Here is a 27,497-nt window from a genome sequence, read left to right on the forward strand (position 1 = left end):
CGCGCGTGTGCCTACACACACGTGTGTGTATTGGATTTTAGTGTTTAGATTTTAGATCCATCCAGGTGAATTTATTAATTTTATTATGTATATCAAGTATTTAAAATTGTAGATCTCCTAGCATTTACACAGCTGATTCTTTTAATTTTTATCATCCATTCGTTATCCTAGAAGCAAAAATCTTGGTTTAAATGCTATAAGAATATTTTCATTAAAGTCACCAAATCAAACACAAACTATTTCCAGATAACAACAAATATAGTGTCCAGATTTGAATTTCAAGAGCCACGCCCTCATTCAAATTGCCAGAAAGGAAATGGTCCTCAATGAAAAGTAAAGCTCGTGTTCAAAATAATATATAGTCTTCTTTCGTTTGGGACCATTCACACCTCCACTTTCATGTTATTAATCACTAAACCCATACTTTGTGATCTTTTTAGAGAGAGGAGAGGCGGGAAAAAAAAAATTTGAAGAAAAAGAACTGTTGACATCACGAGTGTTCGATTTTACCATTAACAAAACTTAATTTGCCTAGGAAAATCAGCTATTGATTTAATGACAATGTTTACTGGAATAATGTAATGATTTTTTTTTTATATAAATTCTTACACTGGGTTTTAAGGATGTTAAAGTTTTTTATATGATTTATTTGTTATTTTTAAATTGAAAAAAGTCAAATAAGTATATTTTTTTCATAATAATTGTATAATGAAACAAGAATATTTTAGCAAAAAATTTAAACATGGCATCAAATGATATTTTTTGTAATTTCATAATAGTTTTTTTTATTTTTGCAATTTAAGTTGAGGGGTAATTTGATATTTGATCAAATATAAAAAAAATATTAACAAATAAAAATGCATAGTAAAACCATGAGAATACCCTTAAAATAAAATAAAAATTAAGCTTGAGGTTAATAAGTGTTTTTTTTTTTGTAATTAAAAAATCAGTTCAGAGACACTTTTGTATTTAGCTAAATAAAAATAAAAAAAAAGGACGTGAGCGTGTAGCACAATCAGGGTGTAATAGGATGTGTCCATACCTTTTCAGGCAGCGTGTGCAACATCTCCTGACATCTAAAAATAAAAGTTTTATGTTTTCTAATTTCATCATTTAATTTGCCTTAACTCTTTTGTAAAAGTTTTATTGATTTTTAATTTCATCATTCAATTCAAATTGATGGTATTATATTCTCTAATTTGATCCTTATTATTTTGATTTTTATTTTTTTTCTTGGCTTTTTTGTAAAAGCTATTATTTTTTTCAATTCCACCCTTTAATTCTAACATTATTTTTAATTTTTATGTCCATTTTAAGCCTCATTTCTCTATTTTTTTTGTCATTTTTCTAAATTAATTTTTTCTCAGATTAGGTGCTCTGGGTTTAATGAATCAGGTCACAGATTAAAAAGGCAACATGAGTTTTTTTTATATAAAAAAAGCTTTATAATTCTTTTTATTTTTTGATTGGGTTATTTCAATAACATGATTTGGAATCTGGATTGTAGGTTTGGTGTGATATTTCAAGTTTATTCAACCCTAATTAGTATGATTATAGTTTTATCATGACATGTTTTTATGTCATTTTTATTTTTATTTTTAATAGTAATAAAATCATTTTGCTGTGTTGTGAGAAGTGAAATATCACCCTTATACCCAAGCTAAATAATTGTTTGATTTTAAGAGTAATTAAGTAATTATAATGTGTAAAAAATAAGTTAAGCCTGATTAATTCTATCATAACCAAAAGATTCTATGAAAAGACTCAATTACCTCTAATAGAGACAGTTCAAGTTTTTTTATGAGGGCAAAATATTAATTTCAATTAACAATAAATAAAGGCATTTTTACAGTATTTTTTGCATGGGTTTTTAGGTTTTTTTTGTTAATGTGTAACGTGCATCTAGGAGTTTTGCTAGAAAAAGACTTAACTTAAATGTGCCAGCAGAAAAAAAAAACCGAAAAAACAAAAAACGGTTTTCCATATAAAAGTTTCGGAAGCTAGCTTTTAAAGAAAAGCTCCACTTTGTGGATTTCTTTTCTTTGAACCTCTACTTCAACAACTATCCTAGCTAAACACTTTTATATTAGCTAGAACTAGATCATTGGTGTGGGTAGACTGATAAATTTTGTTTTTTAAATGTATTATTTTTTAAAAAATTATATATAGGTGGATTTGATATGCCTCGATTCATTTAACGAGTTTTAAAACATGTTTAAACAACCAATAAAAACATAATTTGAACTAAAAGAATATCATGTTAAATTTTTTTAATATTAAAATGATAATATATTATTTCAACCCAAATAAACTTATCAAATCATGACCCGTGTTATGAAAATCAAGATAATATAATATAAAACAAATTTAAATAAATAATAAAACTCAATGCTTAATATTAAAAAAAACATAAATAATGCATTCACCATATTTTTTTAATTTTTGTTTGAATTACAACTACAATTAAGATATGGACAAGTATAACTATAGTCAGAATGACAACGGAGCCTCTAAATTAATAAACCGAGAAGCCTGAGGGGAAGAAAGATGGCGGAAGGCGGAGCTGTCAAAAGAGATTAAAAAAGAAGAGAGAAGACGGAAATTCCGAGAAAAGAAACAGTTAATATGGAATCGAATATTCATGTGATCACCTTTCCCTTCCAAAGTGTTTAATCCATGAGATGAGACCATGATTAGGTCGGCAGGGAAGAATTCAACCACCCAACCAACGAACAAAAAGAAAAGTAGAATCCTAGAAAGCAAAGGAGTATATTCCCATGTTTTTTATCCTTTTTCATCGAAGCTCTCCTTTTCACATCTGTCTTAAAATTATATTTTTATATTTTTTAAATTTATTTTTAATATTAATATAAAAAAACTTCATTGAAATTATCATTTCACTGCGCAATCAAACACCCGGACACATGATTGTTTGTTTTTATTTTTGTCAAAACTTCAAAGTTCGCCGCATGGTTTTCTTTTCTTTTATTGTTTTTAAATATTTTTGTTGAGAGTTGAGAGTTGAGAGAGAGATAAAAAAAAAGGTGAAAGAGAAAACAGGGTGAAACATTCACGGCGAGTTCTGTGATGAAAAGATGAGAGAAATCAAATCAATAGTAGCCGTCTGATTACGGTCTATATAGTACAGTTAGTAACACAGGTTGTCACACACCTCCATAATACCTCTCCCTCTCCCTCTCCCTCTCTCTCTCTCTCGCTGTATAGTTTTTTTCTCCAGCTAAGCTAATTTATATTTGCCTCTCCCTCTCCCTCTCCCTCCGTGGGGAGTTCCCTTGTCTCCCATTCTACTTCAAGATTTCATTTTTCTTCTTCTTGCTTCTGGTAAGTCTCCCTCCTCTGTCCTTTTATTAATCATGTCTAAATTATGATTGCTTCTCTAAGTTCTTCTTGTCTTGTAATTAATCAAGTGTAATTGTGATTTTTCTTCTTTCCTTACTGACTTGTATGTTTTTGGTGCTTTTCTTTCTTTCTTTGTTTGTTCTGTTTTCTTTTCTTTTTGGTCCCAGAGAAATGCGAGGAAAAGAAGGATTTTGTGTTTATCGTTTCTTTTTTTAAAATGATTTTTTTTTACGTTAATTGTGTTTTGTAAGTGTTGAATTCTAGCCGGTGAAAACTATATATAAATTGAGTCGAATAGTTTTGTTGATTACAGCGAGTGAAATCTAAAGCTTTTTACTCTTCTTTTATTTTAATTCAATCAAGCATGATTGTGTTCGATGGAAATGATCGAAAAGCAGAAATTGCTGACCTGGGTTTTTTGTTTGTTTATCAAAGTGAAATGAAAAATGGGCTCTTTTTACTCGGAGTTATTTGCATTACTAATTTTGTTCTGTGTGGGTGGCAATCTTTTCAACATGGATGGTTTTGAAACTTGCAAGGTTAAAAAGATGATTTTGATGATGAATTGTAGTCAGTGAAGGCTAGGCTTTAAAAGTCTGGTGTTTGGCTGCCGCCTCCCTGCTTCCCCCCTTTTCTGCCAGTAAATGGGCTGTTTTAGTTCTAAAGTAGCAAGACAGTTCCCTGGACACGAGGACCCTGTTGCCCTTGCCTCACAAACAGCTTGTAAGTTACCTTTCTTATTCTTTACTCTGTTCATTCATGGGGTTGCAAACTCATGGTTCTAAATCATTTTTTTTCAAGTTTTTGAGTGCTGTGAACTCAAAACAGTTCAGCTATAATTGCTGTATTGTCACATGTGTGGCCCTCTTTTGGCCATTGAGAAAACTTTCTTTTGTTTTGGAGATCATAAACCCCAATTATGTTGAATTGTGGTTCGTTTATTATCTAATTTCGTAATGTTTTTTTTTTTTTAATAAAAAAGCTATTACTATATTCCGAATTATTATTTTTTATTTCTTGAAAGTCTTGGGTATGAAATTTCAGTGTCTCAAGTTAGCATGCTTTTCATTTCATTGTTTATTGCTGTGTCTGTGTGCGATTACCGTGCATTGACATATCTTTACATTCACCTTTGCATGCTTGTTAATTTTTAGGTGTAGTCTTTGATATGTATGCCATTTTTTGATCCTGCAGTTAGTGTGAGTGAAGTTGAAGCACTTTTTGAACTATACAAGAGCATTAGCAGTTCCGTGGTTGATGATGGGTTAATAAGCAAGGTATCATTAACGGTGTCTTGAACCCAAAACTCTTTTCTTCCTCATCTCCCATTACCTATTCTTTTTCTGAAATTTTCTCTTCAGCAAAGATGGTCCATTTCTGTACATTTTCTTTTAAGGTTCTTTATGTGGCAGTCTCAGTTTGTGCTACTCCTGAGTGCTGTCTTTTCGACTTGAATAGTTCCAATTGAAGGTTTGAATTGTTGTTTTAACCTGTGTTTTCACGGGATAAAAAACAGAAGAACTTAGAATTATATATTTGATAGCATTCAAGAAATGGAGTTTCTGAAGTTGGGTTCCGTTTCGGCTCACATAGTGTGATGTGAAGCTCATTTGAAGACATGTAGGCAGAACTGTTTAACCTAGAGGATGCTATGCACCGATTAATGCTACAATTGGTCACAGATGGTAGAATGTTTGATTTTAATACTAATCACGATGATGTCACTACTAATGATAGTGATCTTTTATGATTTTCAGCAGCACACTCTCTTATGTAAATAGTTTTCCTTTTTCAACCATATTAGGTTAATCTTTGTCACGCATATAATATGTACACGAGACCCAAATTATATTTGTTTGTGTTCAGCCAAATTATCCATATTTTCAACCATTCATTATAATACATATACTAATGCATGATTGATATGACTGTGATGTTTGTTGAATGTTCATCTGGCATTATCAGATTCAAGAGCGTGTGGAAATTATAATGCAAAATATGACAGTGAGTATTTTCTTGTTTATGCAGGAAGAGTTTCAGTTGGCTCTTTTCAAAAACAGAAAGAAAGAGAATCTCTTTGCAAATAGGGTATCTATCTTATCTTTAGTTTCTCTATTGAGAAGAAACAATATTTGAACTGAGAAATAACCCAGTATAATGTTTTAAAAGTGTTTTTTTCTTTTTTTCCTGACCTGCTCGACAGTTTTTGTTATCTCAATTGTACATGTTGGACATGGCTCTGTCCTGAAATTATATATGGGGCGAGCTACTTAACCTTTATCTTTTCTATATATTAATAATAAGACTATAAGAAGAACCAACTAATAATTGCAGTAAGTTAAAAACACCTTGTAAGATTTGAATTTTCGTCATAACCAGCATTATAAACAACGCCCTCATCTCATTTCATTCAGTTGGATAAGTTTTGATATTCAAACAACTCTGCATGCAGATTTTTGAGCTGTTTGATGTTAAGCACAAGGGAGTCATTGATTTCAGCGATTTTGTTAGATCACTCAATGTCTTCCATCCCAATGCCTCACTAGAAGACAAGATAGACTGTAAGTTGAATACATATTTGTGACGATTTTCAATTGAATAAACTGCAGTTGTCATTGTATTCTGCATGACCTCGCTTCATTTCATTTTTCTGTCCACTAACTTCTACTGTTTGGAATTTCTTGCAGTCTCATTTAAACTATATGATCTGGATAACACGGGATTCATTGAGCGCCAAGAGGTATGAGAATGGTCATTTTTCGAATTTTATGAGTGAGATTTATAATTCTTAGTTTTACCTGTGCAATGAGAGAAATGTGCATGACTAGATACTGGCAAACAATCCCCCCCCTGAGTGTCAGGGCAAACAGAAGTCCTATGCAAAGATGGTCCTTGGCTATTATGTCTCTTTGTGTTGTTCTTTTACCTGCCACTTTTGCTTCCATATCTGAACGTTCACAGCTGAAGATGTGTAGAGGATTTAGATTATCAGTAGAGGGTATGGTTCGGTCAGGGTTTGAGTTTATTCTAGGTTCAGTTCTTGACAACCCGGCCAGTTAAATGAGGCTTGGGTGTTGATATTTTGCTGCATTGTGGCTAATTTCCTTGTTCACAGCAATTCATTTAGCATTTGCATCCACTTTGTGGCTGGGCATATCTGAAAATGAAAAGTTAAGAGCGTATTTTTGTATCTGATTTACCCATAAATTAGGAGGATGTGGTCTCTTTGTATGATATACAACTCAGATAAATTATAACCTTCTACGCCTTATGAAATTGTCATTTTTACTATTCAATGGCACTAACTGTAGCTTAAATCATCAAAGAGGGACTAAAATTTGGTTCCTTATTATGAATTCAATAACTCTTGCACTCTTCTGATTCTAAATAATTCTTTTTGTCATCTGGCCATGACATTTTTCTCAATTCGATGAGATTTCTCTATGCTTTCCTTATCATTAAGTTAAATAATTATGTAAAAAAAAAAAAAACAAAGCTTATTGAAGAGAAAGCTCAACACATCTCCCAGACTTGTTACTTCATCTGATTATCTTTTTATTGAAACTACCTGCTGGCCTGCTCATTGTTTGAATTGTTTGACAGGTTAAGCAAATGTTGATTGCACTTCTCTGTGAATCGGAAATGAAGTTGGCTGATGAGACTGTTGAAATAATTCTTGATAAGGTGAATTATTGCTGGATTACTTTGGATTTTACATGTCTCTTTTAAGTTAACCGATTCACCTTCTCTCAGCATTTTGCTAGTTTGCTATTAGTTCAGGATCAACAAACTGTTCATCTGTTTAGATTGGGATTCAGCGCTGCCATGTAGCAGCAAAATAGTATCAAATTTATGATCGTGATTAACAATTTAAAAAGTAATTGAAAAGTTCAAGTTGATTATGATAGACCAAGAAACTGGAAAATCTCTCTATGTCGGTTGGATCTGGGTCCACACCTGTTATACCTACCATAAAGCAAAAAGGCTGTTATGCCTTGTTGAACCATGTTCAGTGCATGATGGCATGTATTTCTTTTTTTGTTATGATATTCGAGCATTTGTTATATTTTTCAATTTCCTAGAAGCTCTTGACTTAGTTCTTAATTATGCTTGGACAGACTTTCTTGGACGCTGATGTAAATAGAGATGGGAAGATAGACAAGTCTGAGTGGGAGAACTTTGTTTGTAGAAACCCATCCTTATTAAAGATAATGACTCTCCACTACTTGAGGTACAAAATAAGACATCTCTTAGACCCTTGTTATAATTTGCGGATTGTTATGGAGGTCTCTCAGTTATTTTATTCTTTCTTTCTGGAAATTAATGCAGGGACATCACAACAACCTTTCCGAGTTTTGTCTTTAATTCTGAGGTGGATGAGATCGCTGCATAGAGGGGGAGGGGGACAAGAAAAGAGTGACTTAGGAAATTACTGCAATTAGATTGAACAGTAGTTTTTTATTTTTGGGAAAAAGAGAACTGTGTTGGTCTGAGTTGCAAGCTTTCAACATTGATGAGTGAAATTAGTTTTTGAGGTTCTCATCTCAACTGCAAAGCGTCGTTTATCTAATCCATGTTGTAGCGAGTCAAACCTCTGCAGCAGTTATTAGAGTTGGATCACAGTTCTCTTTTGTTTGAATGTGGCTATTACTAAATCTGGTGTCCATGTTACCGTGAGAAATTCATGCAAATATTATGGCCAGAAAAAAAAATGTAGATAAGGGTAGCCGATTTGTCTCTTGCAAAAACCTTGAAGTGGTGTCTGTAAAGTATAATTTGTTTGTTCTAATTGCTAGCCAAATTGAATTCTCTGCTGCCTGTTTAAAAAAATACTGACAAGAATCAAAAGCCTGTGTCTTGCGGAAAGGGCAGCTTAACCTGGCGCTTATAGTTCTGGGGAAAAAAAAGAAGAAAAAAGGTTGATTGTTTTCTCTTGATTCGTTTATTTCAATTGCTATCGAAGCTTTAGCATCCCAAGCTGGTGAAGAAAGTGCACTCCCGGGACTGTTCGTAGTAAAACATCTAGGATTCTGACTAGCTATGCACATCACACCAGAGGTCCCGAATTCAAGAATAGCTTTAAAATTTCTTACTCTTACCCCATCAATTTCTTACTCTATTCCTTTAGCAGAAATCCGTGTCATTTTCAACTTGACTAACAATAGCTTTCGAAATTTCAAAAATTTCCTAAAAAACAATTAAAAAAAACCCAACTTTGATAAGAGGATGGATGACAATCTGGAAACGCTGACAAGAAAAATATTGAAGATTGCTCATTCTCGTTATGCATGGCAAATTAAATATGAAAACCCAGCACCCCAACTTTGAAAGCGATATTCAATTTCAAAGTCAGCTGGTAAGGTTATGAACCATAAGCAATTTCTCCATTAGATACCTACCTTCACCAACGAGTGCCCGTTCTACGGCTACCAGGAAAAATTCAGACCCATCTTTCTCTTCATCATCATCGGCACCAAGATGGGAATATGATGTTTTCTTGAGCAATAGACTACATACTTGGGCCCCTTATCCAACAATACACTAAGAATACCGGTAGGAGGAGTGGAAAGATAAGTTCAGCTATATCTTGTTCCTCATTTTTAGCTGGTATATAAGCTTAGCTTGATATGGTTACTAAACACTATAGATTAGCTAGCATAATTTTATGATTTGTGTAACAGTTTCACTCGGGTGTGCTTATCATGTCACTAGTGACTTACTTTTTAATTTCTGTGAACAGACACGAAGCAAAGTTTATTGAAAAAATGGTTGAAGATGTTTTACATAAACTGAACTGCAAATACTTGACTGTTGCCTCATACCCAGTAGGTATTGATTCTCGAGTTAAGGACGTAGTTTCCTTGTTAAGTATTTATACAGATGATGTCCGGACAGTGGGCATATATGGGATGGGAGGTATAGGGAAGACAACCATAGCAAAGGCCGTATTTAACCAACTTTGCAATGAATTCGATGGAAGTTGTTGTCTTTTGAATATCAAAGAAATCTCAGAACAACCCAATGGTCTTGTTCAATTACAAGAACAACTCATTTCTGATCTCATACAATCAAAAACCTTCAAGATTAATAATGTTGATAGAGGAAGCGCTCTGATCAAAGAAAGACTTTGTCACAGAAGAGTTCTTGTTGTTCTTGACGACTTGGATCATTTGAAACAACTTGGTGCACTGATGGGAGAGCGAAATTGGTTTGGCCTTGGAAGTAGAGTAATTATTACAACAAGAGACGAACATTTGCTAACTCAACTTCATGTGGACAATAAATATCTCGTTGAAGAATTGAATCATGACGAGTCCCTTCAGCTTTTCATTGCACATGCCTTCAAGGAGAATCGTCCAACAGAAGAATTTCTGGGGATTTCTAGTGGTGTAGTTCAGTATGTTGGAGGACTTCCACTGGCTCTTGAAGTTTTGGGTTCTTATTTGTGCAAAAGAAGCATAGGTGAATGGAGAAGTGCTGTTAAGAAATTAAAAAAAATTCCACACCATCAAATTCAGAGAAAACTCCAAATAAGTTTCAATGCACTTGAAGACGATGATATAAAAGGTATTTCCTTGATATCGCATGTTTCTTTATTGATATGGACGTGGATTATGTTTCAACATTACTTGATGGCTGTGGTTTCCACTCTAGAATTGGTATTGAGGTTCTAATGCAGAGATCACTTATAACAACTAACTGGTATAATAAGTTAAGGATGCATGATCTACTACGAGATATGGGAAGCGAGATCATCCGTGAAATGTCACCTAACCATCCAGGAAAATGCAGCAGACTTTGGTTTCAGAAGGATGTGCTGGATGTACTCAGGAAAAAGATGGTAAGAACCAAATGTTATTGTGAACATAAGTTAACAAATGCATGAGACCAAGCACGGTTGCTCTAGCCATTACATGCATAAAGACTAGTGCTGTTATTTGAGAGCGTGTGCCCTTTCTTTTCAGTTTTCTTTTTATATTTTTTCATTACATGATTTTGTCATGCATTTTTTTTCATATTTGGATTAACATAAATCTGGATTAATTGGAATTTGATTAATATTTTTTACTAATTTAATCACTTGTTTAATTCAGGATTTCGCCTCAGTTAGGATACTGAACATGTGCTGATTGTTGCTATTAATTCTGAAAGCACATAAGTGATCTCTGATCATCTTTTTGAGTGATTGGCCAAAGTCTATTTCAGTGACCAATTAATTATAGAAAACTCCAAACAATGCATGACATATATAAAATTTAACACCAAGTTGTTCTCCAAATTGGGTACTACTGTTTGAACTCCATCTTTCCATACACTTACATGAAGGCTACTTTCGTGCTAGTTCCCAAACACACATCAGTTATCTAATATTTAGGAGGGAATTTAGAATTCTCTTAGGAATTTTTAATAAATACGAAAGTGTGGAATCGCACCCACGTAATTGTAGACTGCATTTACCAATCAATGGTTGGTGTTTTTAGGGAACAAAAGCAGTGGAAGGTATAACTCTTGATTTACAAGCATCAAAAGATGTAGTTTTGAGCACAGAATCATTTGCAGAGATGAGATGTTTAAGGTTGCTCCAAAAGAATGCAGCACATGTCACTGGATGCTATGAGCATTTTCCCAAAGAGTTGGCATGGCTATGCTGGCATCAATGCCCTTTGAAATCTTTACCGCGAGATTTCCAGCTAGACAATGTAGTAGTTCTTGATATGCAGTACAGCAACATCAGAGAAGTCTGGAAGGGGATCAAAGTATGAAATATACAATATGTTTTTGTTTCTTAACAATATAAATTAGAATTATTTAACTTGCTGGTTGTGTTTCATGTACATTGATCCCTTTTTCTCTCTTTCGAATCAGTTTCTCAACAGGCTGAAAATCCTAAACCTCAGCTATTCTGTGCACCTTTCTACAACACCGCACTTCATGGGACTCCCTTGTCTGGAGAGAATTATACTTGAAGGTTGCACAAGTTTAGTTGAGGTTCATCAATCTATTGGACATTTGGATAGCCTGACTTTGTTGAATCTGGAGGGATGCAAGAGTCTGAAGAATCTTCCAGAAAGCATTTGCTACTTGAAATGCCTTGAAACTCTAAACATTTCCAGGTGCATAAACCTTGAGAAATTGCCCGAGCAGTTGGGTGATATGGAAGCCTTATTAACGATGCTTCTAGCAGATGGAACTGCAATTGAGCGACTACCATCTTCCATTGGACATTTGGAGAACCTCAATAATTTATCGTTGGGTGGATTCAAATATGACTTATCATCAGTATCGTGGTTTTCACATATTTTACCTTGGCTTTCACCAAGAATTTCAAACCCCCGAGCTTTGCTTCCAACTTTTACTGGCTTAAACTCACTGAGAAGACTAGATCTGAGTTACTGTGGGCTATCTGATGGGACAGATCTTGGGGGGTTATCCTCACTTCAAGAATTGAATTTCACAAGAAACAAGTTCAATAATCTGCCTAATGGCATAGATAGACTTCCCAAGCTACAAGTATTGTGCCTGTACCATTGTGCAGATCTTCCCTCAAGTTTGCACTCTTTGATGGTGTATCATTGCACATCCATGGAAAGATTATCTATTCAGTCGAAAAACGTACCAGATATGTATCTAGTTAATTGCCAACAACTAGCTGATATTCAGGGTTTAGGAAGCGTGGGAAATAAACCACTCATTTATGTTGACAACTGCAGAAAACTGGCAAATAATTTCAAGAAGAGTCTTCTTCAGGTACTATCCCCTATCTTTTGCTTTCAATCTTGCTCTTGCACTTGGATTTCTAAGCTTTGTTTACTTAAAACAGGCATCGTTCAAGGGCGAGCATCTTGACATTTGCCTCCGTGACAGTGAGATACCGGATTGGTTCAGACATCGTGGAGATGGATCATCGATATCTTTTTATGTACCAAACAGTGAAATCCAAGGATTGATTGTCTGGATTGGCTACGGAGCTAGCGAAAGAAGACTTCCCCTACCTTATGCTTCTGCCACGATTAGAAATAATTAAGAGCAAAGATGTTCGATTGTTTCATTGGTCAACATTTATCCCGCTATATTATTCAAAACCTGAATATCATTCTTGGGTGAACTATGTAACATTTAGTCGGCTTCCATGTGCAATGGAAGGTGGAGAACTGTCTGTCAAAATAACCAATGGCGTTGTCGTCGTCAAGTGTGGCGTCCATCCGATATCAAAAGAGTGAGATTAGCTGTTAGCCAAGAAATTCTGATACCGTGCACCTCACCAGTTGAAAATCTGGACAAAGTGTGTGAAAAGATGTTTCTGAATTGATGAATAAGAACCCAGCAGGGATTTCGGGCCCAATGAAACACTGGAGATAAGCCTGACGAGGAAGTGTCAACAGACTTGCAGGAATTGGTTTTATGTCTTATTTTGGACATCTTGTCCACGAAAGATTTTGAAGTTTCAGCATGAAGCTTCTGTTAGCTGTAGATTTTACAAGCTTTTTTCTCTCGAGGTGCCAGATCAAGTTGAACAACAACAACAACAACAACAACAAAGCCTTAACCAGCCCCAAAGTTGAGAAAATCATTAAGAAGAATGTTATAGAAAAAAAAAATGTATGTGCTTACCATAGTCTCATTGCCGAAAGGTTTTGGCTGCTTGTGAGAACAAATTTGGATCTGCCATGTCCGAAACCAAGAACACTTTTTAATTATAAGCTGACAGTATCCATAGCATTTTGTGAAGTTTCGTTCCAGGCACTTGGAAACAGAATAAAGTCTAGGATTTGTCCAAAGCCGATTTGTCTATTGTGGAACTGAGCCTGAATCACAGCTATTGAAAAACTATGTCTTCATGTCATGATCAGGGATGGCTTTTTTAAACTTTCTCTTTGTGATTGGTAAGGCATACATAGCATTACCTAAATCTCTCTCAGACATGAACTACGAGGTTACTATCTGTTTGGCGCTACGTTTGTCTCGCTGATGATGTATTTTAAAAATATTTTTAATTTTTAATTTTTAATTTAAAAAATAAAAAATATTTTAATGTTGATATTGAAAATAAATATATATATATATATATATATAAATATAAATATTTTAATATATTTTTAAATAAAAAAATTATTTTAAAAATTAAATCTTATTCTCAAATAGAGCAAATTTCAATGCAGGTAGGATAAACAATGCTTGATTGATTTCTCGATTTTAGGATAATCATTATTATCACATATGATACTTAAATAGTTCTAAGAAACAATAGGTGGTCGTGTATTTCCATTTTTTAAGTTAAAATTGTTTTAATCGGTATAGAAGTTTAAAATATAATTCTATTTTTACCCTTCTTTCAATATATTTTCAAAAATATAAAAAAAATCAATTTTTTTTTAAATATATTTTCGATACAATTCGATTGGCCATTTTATAATTTTTGACAATTTTGCTTGTTATTTTTATATTGATGAATTTTCAAAAACCCAAAACTTGAAATTAATAAAAAAAAACAGTAAAAAAAATAGTGAGTGGAATTATGAGTAAGAAAGAAAAGAGGGATTAAAATAAACATGAAAGTTTTAGACTCTTCTCCAAGAAACTAAAGAATAAGTGGATAAGGATAAAAAAAAATTAAAAGAAAAAAATAGGGAAGAGAGGAGAAGATTATAAAGGATAAGTGAAGAGAAGAATGAAAAAAATAAGAAGAAGAAAACAAATAACATTTCACAAAGAAAAAGAAAAATAAAAAAGGGAAAAACATAAACAAATAGTTCCCTCTCTAAAATCACACTGGTCAAAATTCGACAATCATGATCCATGTTGATCATCACTCAAAGTTGACAATTCACTCTCATCGCCGATCAAGCACCTCTCATGGAAGCTCCTTCATCACACTCATATAAGTTGTTTGGATCAATCACCAACTTCAACCAACCAATAATAAAAAATAAAGAAGAAAAAAAATTATTTTTTTATTGTTTGGGTATGCAGCCCAAATAGCAACACTTATATTGTTTGGGCCTTGATCCAAACAACTACATCTAGTAAATTCTCATTTCTAGCATACCCATGTTTTTTCAAGTCCCGAGGAGTCAAAACACGTTTTTGTGTACCATTCACACATAATATCTTTCATGATTAATTGACATATTATTTATGCAAGTACACACTTTTGTGCAAAACACCACCATTTCAAGCCATTGGTGACAATGCACCATTCTCAACATAAGACAAACACTTATTTCTTGACCAATAACTATGTTCTCTAGTATATCATTAACATTTAATAGTTTTTCAATTAATGATGGACATCAATATTTTCATCAATCAACGTGACACCATCCTCTGAACTACTTGAGGTGAGTTGATGTGACCAATATTTATAATTATCTTAGATTACCAACTAAATAGATGAAGGCTCTCATACTTGTCATTCTCTCTTCAACAATTTATTTTACATCTTTTTTTCTCTTTAACACTTAGTGACTTAATCTTCATAGAATATTTCTTTCTACGAGGGGCTTATTTTTTCAGGAGAATCTCCACCACCGGTCAAGCCCACCCACCTTTCATCCCCCAAACCTAATTTCACAAACTATGGAAAGTCCAATTTATGTATAAAGTTTTTTTAACTTCATCAATAAGTTCCTTTAACAATAAATGACAACTTTTAAAAGAAACATGTGATAAAGACACTTTATATTCCACATATCCTAGCAAAGCTAAGTATAGCAACTGCATATGAAATAATAATAGAGATGTGTTACATGGATTTCTCGATCACAAGATTCTTCATAAACATATTTAGAACCAAATGGAGTTTATTTTCATACTCTAGAGCATTTTGCCTCACCTAAGTTGCTTGGGTGTAGCAGGAGTGCAGACCTAAATCCCTTGGGTCTTGTAGCCTTGCCTGACCCAAAACTATATGTTTTGCATAAAGACCCAATTTTTATGGGTCATACGTCAGGATCCAAGGCTAATGAGTCATGCATCCGGACCTAATTCACTTGGATTATGCATCATGACCAAATTTTCTTGGATCCAACGTCAGCACTCAAGGCTAATAGGTCCTACTTCAAAACCCAATTCTCTTGAGTCTAGCGTGGGGATCCAAGGCTAATGAGTTGCGTCAGGACCTAATTTTCTTAGGTCAGGCGTTAGAACTCATTTCTCTTGGGTCTTAAGTTTCTAAATATAATTATTTGTGCTATAAATTTTATTATTTTTATTATAATTAAAAGTATTCATATAAAAAATATAAGTATTCATATAAAAAATATTATTATTTTTATTATAATTAATATTATTAATAAAATAAGTAATAAATTTGAAAAAAATTATTATTGGTATTGAAAAAAAAATTACAGATTTGATTTGAAGGGTAAATAAAAAATTATTATTATTATTATCATTAAATTTGAAAAAAAAATATTATTGTTATCGAAGAAAAAACCATATATTTGATTTGAAGGGATTAAAAAACTATGAAAACTTCGGTCAAACAAGCTTATTATTATTATTATTATTATTATTATTATATTCATTAATATTATTAAATTTGAAATAAATATTATTACTATAAAAAAAATAAAATTGATTTGAAGGGTAAAATTAATTACTATTATTATTTTTATTATTAACTCGGGTCAAACATCCCCTTCCAGACCCAAGAAACTTGGGGCTAGAAAGGGGCATTTCACCCAAGTTGCTTGGGTGTGGCATAAGTGTAGATCCAAATTTCTTGGGTCATACAGCCCCATCTGACCCAAGACTGCGTGTCCTTTTTAAGGACCCACTTCTCATGGGTCACGCATCATTTTCCAATTCTCTTGGGTCAATTGTCAGAACCCAAATCCCTTGAGTGTTGCAGCATCGCCTGACCTAAGACTATAGGTCCTAATGCCATGACCCAAGGCTAATAGGTCCCACATAAGGATCCAATTCTTTTAGGTCCCGTGTTCGGATCCAATTCTCTTGGGTGCTTCGTCAAGACTTTATGCACTTGAGTTCGCCATCTGATGAGTTCTGATGACGGACCCAAGAAAATTGAGTCCAAGAAAATTGACCCATTAGCCTTGGGACCTAAAGTCGGATCTAAGGAAATTGGGTCCCCTGTTATGTGTAAAAACCCAATTCTCTTAGGTTTGATATCTCAACCCAATTATTTTAGTTTTTTTGTCAGGATCCAAAGCTAATGAACCATGCGTCAGGATCCAAGGCTAATGGATCCTGTATCAGGATTTAATTTTTTTGGGTCCAGTGGTGGCACCCAAGGCTAATGGATCCTATTTCATTACCAAATTCTCTTGGGTCAAATATCAGGACCGAGGGCTAATATATCCCTTGGTCATGACTTAATTTTCTTGGGTTGGTGGCAGTACCCAACTTTTTTAGGTTTTAGATTTTTATGATATTTTTTATAAAAATAAAAAGTGAGCCTGCGGTATAACACGAAACACCAAACTAGTAATATTCTAAGTCTTTTTGGCTTTTTGCATAGTAACATTGCTAGCAGAATTATTATTATCTAATGTAATTGGCAATAAGAAAACAAATATTTTTTTTGTTCTCGATGGAAAAGGAAGCCATTAGTCATGGGCTCTGGCTTTATAAATCCACCAAAAAACAGATATCCAGCTCATTCATCAAAACATCTCATGGGCTATTATTCTCCTTAATACTTTGATTTGATGCGTTGCCAGCTGCTAACCTCGTCTCTTCAACCGAGTTCTATTTCCGGTGGGTACAGGGAGGGAAGTAACTTCTTGTGTTGAGTTTGGTGATATTTGAGGTTGGTATTTCATTTTCTCTCTCTCTTTACCCATTCCATGTGCATTGAACGAACACAATCTCTCCTCTTTTTATTATATGTCTTGCATCTCGAATATCAGCAAAGATGATAAATTTATTTACATATTTAACTTGGTTTAGTGATGTTTCTCGGAAATTATGTATTTTTCTTTGTTACTTTCTGGGGCATTTTCTTTTCTAACTCGTTCACTTTTCTTTGATGATTTACTGGATTTAATTGAACTGCTGAACTTCAACTTAACCAGCTTTACTCATCAACAACTTCTATGTTTTATCTGAATTTTCAATTTTATTGCCTAAATGTTAGTTTACTAGGACCTTTGTTTTTTTATCTGATGATCGTATTAGCTGTTTTTTGTATTTTTGAATTTGTCACTATACAATATGTGTCTAATTTAGTCAAGTTCTTGAAACAGATGATCAATTTGAGCAGTTCTTTCTGGCTTGAGGGCTTCTTCTTTTTTATTGGAACTATTTTGACGTGAGACGCATTGCAGCTCAAATGGTAATATAGATGGCACTAAGTTTTTCAAGAAAAATCCCATTGAGCTATGCACTTGGAGTCTTTGTGCCTTCAGCTATTCAGAAGACTGCCTTGATTGCAGATCAAAGTGGAGAATTTTTTTCCAAAAGAGTCTTTGGACAATATCAGCTTGTAGCTCTCCAACATTTTTCGAGTGGTAGTGTTAGTCAGCCTGGGAGGATATGTTGGAGAGGTTCCTCTAATGTTGTTCTTTTGAGGAAGCTTGAAATTGCATTGCGGGAGCATCAAGTAGATGAAGCTTGGGTAACTTTTATTGACTTCAAGAAACTATATGGCTTTCCTACGGGTTCCATGGTGAACATGTTAATTTCTCGACTTTCCTATTCATCAGACCACCACTGGTTGCAAAAAGCATGTGATTTGGTCTTCTTAATATTGAAAGAAAAGCCTGGTTTGCTTCAGTTTCCAGTCCTGACAAAGCTCTCAATCTCCTTAGCTAGAGCACAGATGCCTGTTCCTGCCTCTATGATTCTAAGGGTGATGCTAGAGAGGGAGAATATGCCCCCACTAACTATACTATGGTCAGTGGTTTCACACATGGTGAAGACGGAGATTGGAGCATGTCTAGCATCAAATTTCTTGGTTCAGATGTGTGATTGTTTTCTACATTTAAGCGCAAAAGGAAGTGTTCGTGCCAAAGTGGTAAAACCTGATGCAATGATATTCAACCTTGTTCTTGATGCTTGTGTGAAGTTCAAATCATCTCTTAAAGGCCAAGAAATAGTTGAGTTGATGTCAAAGGTGGGTGTTATTGCTGATGCACACTCGGTCATTATTTTTTCCCAGATCCATGAAATGAATGGTCAAAGGGATGAGATCAAGAAATTGAAGGATCATGTTGATGAAGTGGGTGCTCCTTTTATTGGTTATTATTGTCAGTTCTATGATAGTTTGTTGAAATTGCACTTTAAATTCGATGACATCGATTCTGCTGCACAGCTTTTGTTGGATATGCATAAATTCCAGGAGTCTCTTCCCAATAAAAAACTTAGGATGGACCAAGAAAAGCGTCTCCTTGTTCCAATTGGATCTAACAATCTCAAGACTGGCTTGAAGATACAGGTTATGCCAGAGTTGTTGCAGAAGGATTCTATCCTCAGAGTGAAACATAAACAAGAGCTTGTAATGTTTAGGAGTGGAAAGCTTCGCCTTAGTAACAGAGCCCTGGCAAAGCTTGTAAATGGATACAGAAGACATGGGAGAACTACTGATCTTTCAAAGCTTTTACTTTGCATGCAACAGGACTTCCATGTGCTTGGCCAGTCCAGTTTTTGCTCTGATGTGATTGATGCTTGCATTCGCTTAGGTTGGCTGGAAATGGCCCATGACATCTTGGATGACATGGATGCAGCTGGGGCTCCCATAGGCTCTACCCTGCATATGGCACTCTTAACAGCATATTATTGTAGAGAGATGTTAAGAGAAGCAAAGGCACTGCTACGAAAAATGAGGAAGGCTGGTTTTGTTGTAAATTTGTCTGATGAGATGGTTGCCACTGCTTGTCTTTCAGAAGCAGCTAATAATGCATCATCTTCGTCTAGTAAATCAGATCTCATAGACTGTTTAGTCCGAGAAATGAGAGAGGAAGAGAAGGCCATTCCTTCCGTGGTTTATGAATTAAATTCTTCCATTTACTATTTTTGCAAGGCCAAAATGATGGAGGATGCATTGAAGACGTATAAAAGAATGCAACACATGAAAATCCAACCAACAGTGCAAACTTTTTCTTATCTGATCGATGGGTTTTCCTCTCTGGGTATGTATCGAGATATCACAATCTTGTGGGGGGATATCAAGAGGAACGTGGGTAGCAAGGACTTAGAGGTGAGTAGGGATCTCTATGAGGTTTTGCATTTGAACTTTCTCCGAGGAGGTTATTTTGAGAGAGCAATGGAGGTCATTGGTTATATGAAAGAGCGTAATATGTACTGCGACAAGTGGATGTACAAAGATGAGTTCTTGAAGCTTCATAAGAATCTATATCGGAGTTTAAAAGCATCAGAGGCAAGAACAGAGGCTCAAAGCAAGAGGCTTGAGCATGTCAAGGCATTTAGGAAATGGGTTGGCATTGATTGATATCTATATGAAGTTTTCAAGTGCATAGGGCATCCATAAATCAATGTCTTTGGTTGGCCTTGCAAAGCTGAAGCTTTGTCTTGAAAATTCCTGCAACTGGAACTCTCCCTTTCCTTTTTTTTTTCTTTGGGTCTACTCACCTCATTAACTTGAAAATATGTGCCATTGAGTGGAAAGCTTCCTTTCATAGCTATCCTGCATGGTATCTGTGCATGTGTTATTTTGCTATAGTTTATAACATAATCTTCTACTTTCTGAGAATAAGAACATGCACATCGACACAGTTTTTACTTACCAAAATTGTTCCACGAACTATACCAGCCTTTTGTTCTCAAATACCTTCACAAGCAAAACATGTTCTCTGGTCAGAGAGTTGTGATCCTTGCGAGTTGCATAATTTCACAGGTGGCTGGCTTGAATATGGAGTTTCACCTGGCATGAGGCATTAAGTCAGGTTTGATGAATTATCATTTAGCAAAACTGAACCAAGAAGTGTGAATTAAATCCATGATTTTCTTCAACTTTTAAATATATTGTTGAACTACTTGTTCATTAACCTATCTTTCAGAATTATATCTCATCTTATTAAAAGTGTACCTGCTTGGCATATAGAGAGAAGGAAGGGTACTGAATCATCCTTTTCTCTTTTGTCGAGCTGTTCAGACAAGTCAGTCAGAAATCGAGTTTTAGTAAGCCGACACAATTTATTACATCACAAAGAAGTGACAGGGAGCTATAACTTACCCCAACCAGAAGCTCATGATTATCTGGAAGTTCATACCTGTATATTAGAGTAAAAGAACAGTTAAATATATAATAATTAAATCTAAACAATTTGTTCTTGTACTTGTATTCATAGAAAGATTTCACTAATTTATGGACATGAGTCAGAAATCTCTACTTACACTTGATGTTCAGTCCGCCAAGAGATCACACACTTCATTTTAGGTGCTGGCAATGGAGTGTGCCCACAGAAACTAAAGCTTGTGACGTATAACTGCTGTATGGAGTCTTTTGCCCATTTGGATTGAACTCTTCATGATTGAGTTGGATAGTGGGGACTTCTTCATCTTCAATACATTCATCCCACGAAAATCTTCAATATCTTGTTCATGTAGTGGTGATTTTGGCTCTTCAACTATGGGTTTGCAAGTGTGACCGTTTGGACCAGATTCTGTAGTCCTGATGCCATCTAAAAAGGTAACTGACAGTGGATTTGTAACAACACAATTGTTTCCAAATGAACTAGAAGTTCCACTAGGCTTTCCAGGTTATCATATGATAGTGCAGCTCATAGCTGCCTTGGATAATATACGGAGTCAGCAATTGTTTCTTGGTTATGATTAAACAAATGTGAGAAGAAACAATTGCGAGACAAATAGTTAAAATGGAAAGAGTGATCAGGATTACAGTGTTCTATGGTCAAGCGCGCATAGTCTGGGCCAGAGGTATTTCTGAATGTTATCCAACATCGGGAACCTGCACCAAAACAATATTTGATTTCACTTGGACTCCAAAAATTATCAGCCGGAAAGCTTAATTGCTGGCGCATGATACCTACTCTTCTATAAGGTGGAACTGAAGGCTTCCAGGGAGAGGTTTCAGGGGGGGCCAGCCTAAACGAACAACTATCCGAGCAACATTTATATCAACCTTGTCAAAGAAAAAAAGATTTTTGCGCACTTGAGATATTGACCTAGCGGTTGAAGGGACTTGTTCTCTTCCTCTGCATCCTGGGTTCAAACCTTACTGTGCACGTCTGTCACCCCTGCGGTGCCTTACATGCTCACTGGGTTTGCAGGATGTTGAGTGAGCCGTGAGATTAGTCGTGGTGCGCGCAAGCTGGCCCGGACACCCACATAAAAAAAAAAAGAAAAAAAAAAGAAAGATTTTTGCGTTTACAGGCAAGTTTCATAGGAGACAAGAAAATATTGTGTTAATTTTGTGACTTACTGGAAAGACAACATGTGCAGGATTCATTTATCAGGATTGCAAAAACAGCATTGGTTTATTAGCTTAGCTTCTAGATGTTTACGGTAAACGACATGAATGAACAACTAGGACGGAAGATTAAAAATACTGTCAAGTGGACAGATGTCGGCGCATTCTCAGATTGTTCATCAAATTCAGGATTCATTTATCAGGGATCAGCTTCCAAATTCAATAGATTATAGTCATATACCTACTAAGAAGGCAACAAATATTAAGATTAGATGAAGAACTTTTCAATTCACCAAATAAATAAAAGGATGACTCTGCTGGAAAAACTTGGAAAGTAAACGTATGGTATAAGGTATGATCTTTTCGAAGACTGATTTTTCCAAAAAAGAAAAAAAGCCTCAGACAATTCTAAACTTAGCCATCCAAATTTTGGATGATTTAAAGTCATGGTAGCTAGTATGAAAGTACCTAGAACATGATGCAACAGAGAAATAAATAAATCTATTCGTCCTTGGAAAGTTAATAGTTCTCTTCGCCACCATTGCTCCCTTTCCCCGTCTTCTTTTTCTTCATCCACTCCACTATATATTTTCACCAGTTGATTCCACTTTCTCAATGACTCTGGATCCAGATCAACTTCATGTTTTGCTCTGCCACGGCCCCGATAGGGAACTACAGCATGTATCTCACTGGTCTTTCTGCATGTTGTTCCATCGACCATATGTTCTGGATTGCTTTTCCGTCTACCAGGACCCAGCCAGCCAGTGTCGTTTGGTGCTTAATTTCTGTAGTCGATCACCAAGTTTATTCATTACAGCACGATTAACTGTCTTAAGAAAAACACCACTTTCTTCTTCGAAAACTTCTATGAACGGTTAAAATGCATGTTAAAAAAATAAATAAACAGTTTACACTAGCATCACGCTAAAGATTTGAGGAAAGGGAAGAAAACGTACCTTTTATTGATTCGTCAGTGATTTGATTCATCATTTTTTACTCCCGTTGTTTGCTTTTACTATCCTGAAACTTTGGTTTTGCAGCATAGGGTACCATCTCAGGGAAGCTTTGTGCTTTGGAATCCATTAACTTCACTGTTTAGAGCTTGTTCAAGAGAAAGCCCAACCTCAATGCAGTCCTCTGTTAGACTCTCGAGGTTTTCTCCCTTTACTTTGTCTGTTATTTGAAGCTCTTGTTCTTCAAGAACAGCTATATGATCCCGAGGAGCTGTCACTAAAACCTCATCTATCTCTGCGAATCCTGCAATGAGAGAAGTGAAATCGACTCTTCGAGTAAACATCTCAGATCTTTTCTTTCTTACATGGCCCCTAAAGTAATCGGACGACCCTATGGTACTGAACATATTCAGTTTCCGCCTCCTCTTCATCCTTTTTTTCATGCATCTTTTAGGAACACTAGGCACAACCCTTCTGCTATTACTGAGACAGGAGTCTACTTTAAATATCCTTTTATAAGCCAGTAAAGAATTGTATTGATGATAACCAGGTTTCGTCCAATACTCTCCCACAGACCTCAATGCACGAACATTCCATCTTAGTTCATTCTGATTTGAATCGAACCCCAAGTCAAAACCATTCAACACACCCATTGCTCCACTTTTGTTATCCAAGCCACCTTGCATAGTTGAATCTAATCCCAATCTGTTGTCATCTTTCAACTCATGGTTGACATTACTAACCATAGCCATCTTGTTGTCATCTTTCAAGTCACGGTTGACATTACTAACCATAGCCGTCTTTTCGTCATCAACTAGCAGATTTTCCGTCTTCGGTATTTCAGCAACTTCTTTATGATCCTCTGTCACTGAACTCTCTTGGGTACTTCCGATAGGAAGAGCTTTTTTAACATACTTCGTTTTCGGTGTTGTAACGTTTTCAACACACTTCCTCTTCTCGTTTGGAGTTGAAAGTTTTGGCATCTTTTTCGGAGTTCTTTTCGGTTTACCTTCAACAGCAACTTTGGCTCTATGCTTCTTCCTTTTGGGTTTCTTCGCTGGCCTTTTGTTCTTATCTATGCCATTGTTTGGTCTTTTGTTGCCACTTCTCTTCGGCAATGGAGTCGAAATCATTACTGGCTCAACAGGCTTTGAGCACTCGATACGATCAAGCTTCTCATCATTCATGTGAGAGATTAAACCATGTTGTTTTTTACCATCTGCATTCAAATTCATCAGGTAAGTAACTACCATATTTTATTAGCCAAGTTATAACTAGTTCCTATACCAAAATATATATATAGTCCAAGAAAAAAACATTTACATGTGAGATAATAATCAAAAGGAAAGAAAAAATTGACAGAAGCATACAGGACCGGTCTCTGCTGTTTTCACTCTCCTCCAGGTCTGGAATGCACAAGAGATCATGGTTTACAGATTGAAAGCCCTCTTTGAAAAGACCTTCTCCTGAATCTCCAATTGCCTGAGAACCATGAGCAGCAGCAGCAGAATTTTCGTCGAAGTCATAGATACTTTCGTTGGAATCTATCTGAAAACCATCAGCAGTGTGCAAATACTTGCAGTCATCCACTGGCATGTTTGAATTGTTGGAATCTCCATTCTTGGTCGTGGAAGTAGCGGCAGTAATAATTGCACAAATTGGGTCTCGAGCCTCTTCGGTTTCAATTCTGGCCTGAATAATTTCTGTATCATGTACAGAGCGCCTTTTAACATAGACCAGCTGTGGCCTTGCTGGTAGAGGCGGAAGCTTTACAGGAGGTTCTGGAGCATGAACATTCTTTATACTAGGCTCCTTTTTCTCCATCGAACTGCCAAACTCTTTGCCTTTTTGTTTCCTCTTGTATACCTTTACCATTGACATGCTTACTGTACAATCCTAAAACCCATTAAGCCATTGTAGAAAACCCTTTTTTACAGAAAGAGATAAAGAAAACTTCTTGAGACAAAAAAAAAATGGTAGAGAAATTTTTTTTTTTAAAAAAAGAGTTAATACCTGATATAGTTGCAACCGGAGATGGAAGAATATAATCCCTGAAAACACAGTGCAGCAGAAAACCAAGGCGAGTAAAGACAGGAAAGATCCAGAAATATATGCAACGAAAACGTCAATATATTCTTTGCTGCGATCTCTGTCTGTGCTGTTACTACTATGATAATGGAGGGGGGTAAGAACGAGACAATACAATATAATATAGGAGCTATTTGTTTGACAACACTAAAAACTATATTGTTTTTAGGAGACAACTAGTGCTATAAGGAGTGTTTTGAGTCTTGACTGCTTATGCTATAATTAATTTAACTGTATTTTAGGGAGAAAAAAAAGGTTTAAATACAGAGTTTGTTAGCAACTACTAAATATTCTTATATTTTAATATTTTATTTGGTATTATAGTAGCGATTATTAATAAAAAATATTATTTGTTTAGAAATATATTAAAATAATATTTTTTTTATTTTTAAAATTTATTTTTAACATCAATACATTAAAATAATTTAAAAATCAAAATAAATAAATAAAAACAAAGATTTTTAATTTTTTTATATAAAAATACATTTAAAACATAAAAATAAACAAATTCTAAATAATATTAAAAGTAATAGGATTGGAAAACTTTGTCATGATCAAAATGAAAAACAATATTTACTGCAGATAGCTATTAGCCTATTAAGGTTTGATATATACTAATTTAACATTCTCCAATAAAAAAATCAAGAGTAGAAGTAAAAAAAAAAAAAAAAAAAAAACTATTCAAATCAAGGTGTCTTTACTATCCTATTTCAAATTTTTTAAAAAAATAAAAAAATAAAAAATAATGTCGAATAAAATTATATGTGACAGTATAAAAGATAAAAATCCATAAAAAATGAGATTCAATAAACATAACAGAAGGTTTAATAAAAATTTCAACTTTGAATTTAACCGAACTATACTTTGTGTTGCTATCCTTTTATACTTCAAATTCATAAATCAAAAAATCATAAAATCATTCATGAATTATGGATTAAAATAAATACGTTTACATTAAAAAAAAAAAAATTTCAACTCCACAAAATAAAATATATTAGAAGAACACCTTCATATCTACCTGCTCAAACCAAAATAACCTAGTTAAACCGGATCAGAATTTAAAAATGACATGAAACTTGGTACAATTAAATTAAACTTTGATTTAATCAAATTATTTTGTTGTGGAGCATTTTAAATCACTTGCATTGTGTATCTGAGAAAGTTAGCTTCTTCTTCCTTTTTTCTTTTTCCTTTCTAGCCCACCAAGCAAGTACTCACTTCTAGTATCTGATTGGAGATACCTTAAACTTCCCAACAAGGTTGAACTGAGTCAAAAGGGTCATATAGATTGTAGAAAACCCACTATCCATGTAATCGCATCATTCTTGGGGACATATCAGAAGGAAATTTGCAGTTTTACTCTCTTGAAAACCTGCTTCAACATGCTCAGTGCAGAGTGACAATGCTAAGTGGTTTGTGGTGCGTCTAATATTATTTAAATCTGCAAAGTCGCCTTGCCTCTTTTGCAGGGATGATGCAGCCCGGCTTGTCCGCGCAGAGAGACTAACAACTAAGGAACAGTAAAAATGAAAAACTATTGTGTTGTTAATATTGGTGTCTGTAAATTGCTTCATGATTCCTAACAACTGCATGCTTCTATTTAGCTTCTTGTTTTAGCTCTTCGTTAGGCTCATCATACTGGGGGGTCGTCCTCATCTCAGCTAAAGAAAATTGTTGGGAATCTGATTACCTATAGTTGTCTATTAGAGACTTAGCACGCTGACACAATATTTAACGTGGTTTGACAAACTATATTGAGCAAATGTAGAACAGCTGGGTACCCAGAACACGGATTGAGAAGGTTTAAGGTATTGACCTTTAAAAAGATGATAGGCCATTGTTAATTCGATGCATTAATGAAGTGAGAAGATTGAATTATGGATCCTCTCTTGAGCGTTGCATCCCTTCTTACCATCAGATCCGATTTACTTCGGATAACCATGAAGGAGTTGGCTGTCCTGTCCGTGAGCCGTGACTGTTCTGTACTTTTAATCGGAAACTTCCAAAGCATCTGGTTTAAATCTTTCAAGTCAACTTCTACTGTAAACTGCGAAACCTCCCGAGGATTGAGGGTTTCGTCAAATTCTTTTCTAAACTATACTGTTTTTTTTTTAGACATGCCCTGAGCATGAGATTTCAATTTGGCCTCTTTCGTCTATTTTTGAGTGATTATTCAATTTTAGAGGATGTCAAGATGAATGAAAAAAATACGGGAAGTTGCCGAAAGGTAATACTGCACCGTTTCATAGATAGTTTTAAGTGTGTGTTCGTTAATATAGTTAAAAGTGTTTTTTCCGTTGAAAAAATTATTAAATTAATATTTTTTAAATAAAAAAAATTTGAAGTGCATTTACAAAAATACCATGACTTCACAAAAAATTTTTATAGTGAACATGAATAATTAGTAGCATCTATAATGAATTGCCCTGCACATGCTTCATTTTGAAAAAAAAAAACACAGAAACAAAAAGACAAGAGACTAAAGTTCATTCATGGAATTTAATCTTTTGACATCGCATAGACACCCCAATCATTGGTGGCTAGAATTTGACGACTTACTCTTCTTTATTAGCTTTTACATACTAAAATATAATAAAAATCAATTTATAGATCATAATATAAAAATTTAAGACAACAAGGACCACATAATGTGTAAATTTAAACTTTAGGGATCAAAATGAAGTTTTTCACATGAAAATGAAAAAGGTTTTGCTTTTTTTTTTTTCGTCCTTGTTCTTTCA

The 27,497-nt window shown here is 34.7% G+C and overlaps 2 protein-coding genes and 1 pseudogene across 2 annotated transcripts; 2 read left to right on the forward strand and 1 right to left on the reverse strand.

Annotated features, from left to right (window-relative positions):
• The first annotated feature begins 2,517 nt into the window (after positions 1–2,517).
• Positions 2,518–13,151, forward strand: LOC118062854 (TMV resistance protein N-like; annotated as a pseudogene).
• A 3,831-nt stretch (positions 13,152–16,982) lies between these two features.
• Positions 16,983–19,961, forward strand: LOC118062866 (pentatricopeptide repeat-containing protein At4g17616). The gene is made up of 2 exons (XM_035076729.2): positions 16,983–17,134; positions 17,571–19,961. Exon 2 carries the CDS (start codon positions 17,669–17,671, stop codon positions 19,772–19,774), a length of 2,106 nt encoding a protein of 701 aa, XP_034932620.1. The 5' UTR covers positions 16,983–17,134; positions 17,571–17,668; the 3' UTR covers positions 19,775–19,961.
• Positions 19,962–20,090: 129 nt separating this feature from the next.
• On the reverse strand, positions 20,091–24,692 carry LOC118062865 (uncharacterized). Its single transcript, XM_035076727.2, has 2 exons — positions 24,039–24,692; positions 20,091–23,887 (listed from the first exon to the last, which is right to left on the reverse strand). The coding sequence occupies exons 1-2, from the start codon at positions 24,547–24,549 to the stop codon at positions 22,770–22,772; spliced, it is 1,629 nt and encodes a 542-aa protein (XP_034932618.2). The 5' UTR covers positions 24,550–24,692; the 3' UTR covers positions 20,091–22,769.
• Positions 24,693–27,497: the final 2,805 nt, after the last annotated feature.

Source organism: Populus alba, chromosome 3 (assembly GCF_005239225.2).
Source record: "Populus alba chromosome 3, ASM523922v2, whole genome shotgun sequence".
Classification (NCBI taxonomy): Eukaryota; Viridiplantae; Streptophyta; class Magnoliopsida; order Malpighiales; family Salicaceae; genus Populus; species Populus alba.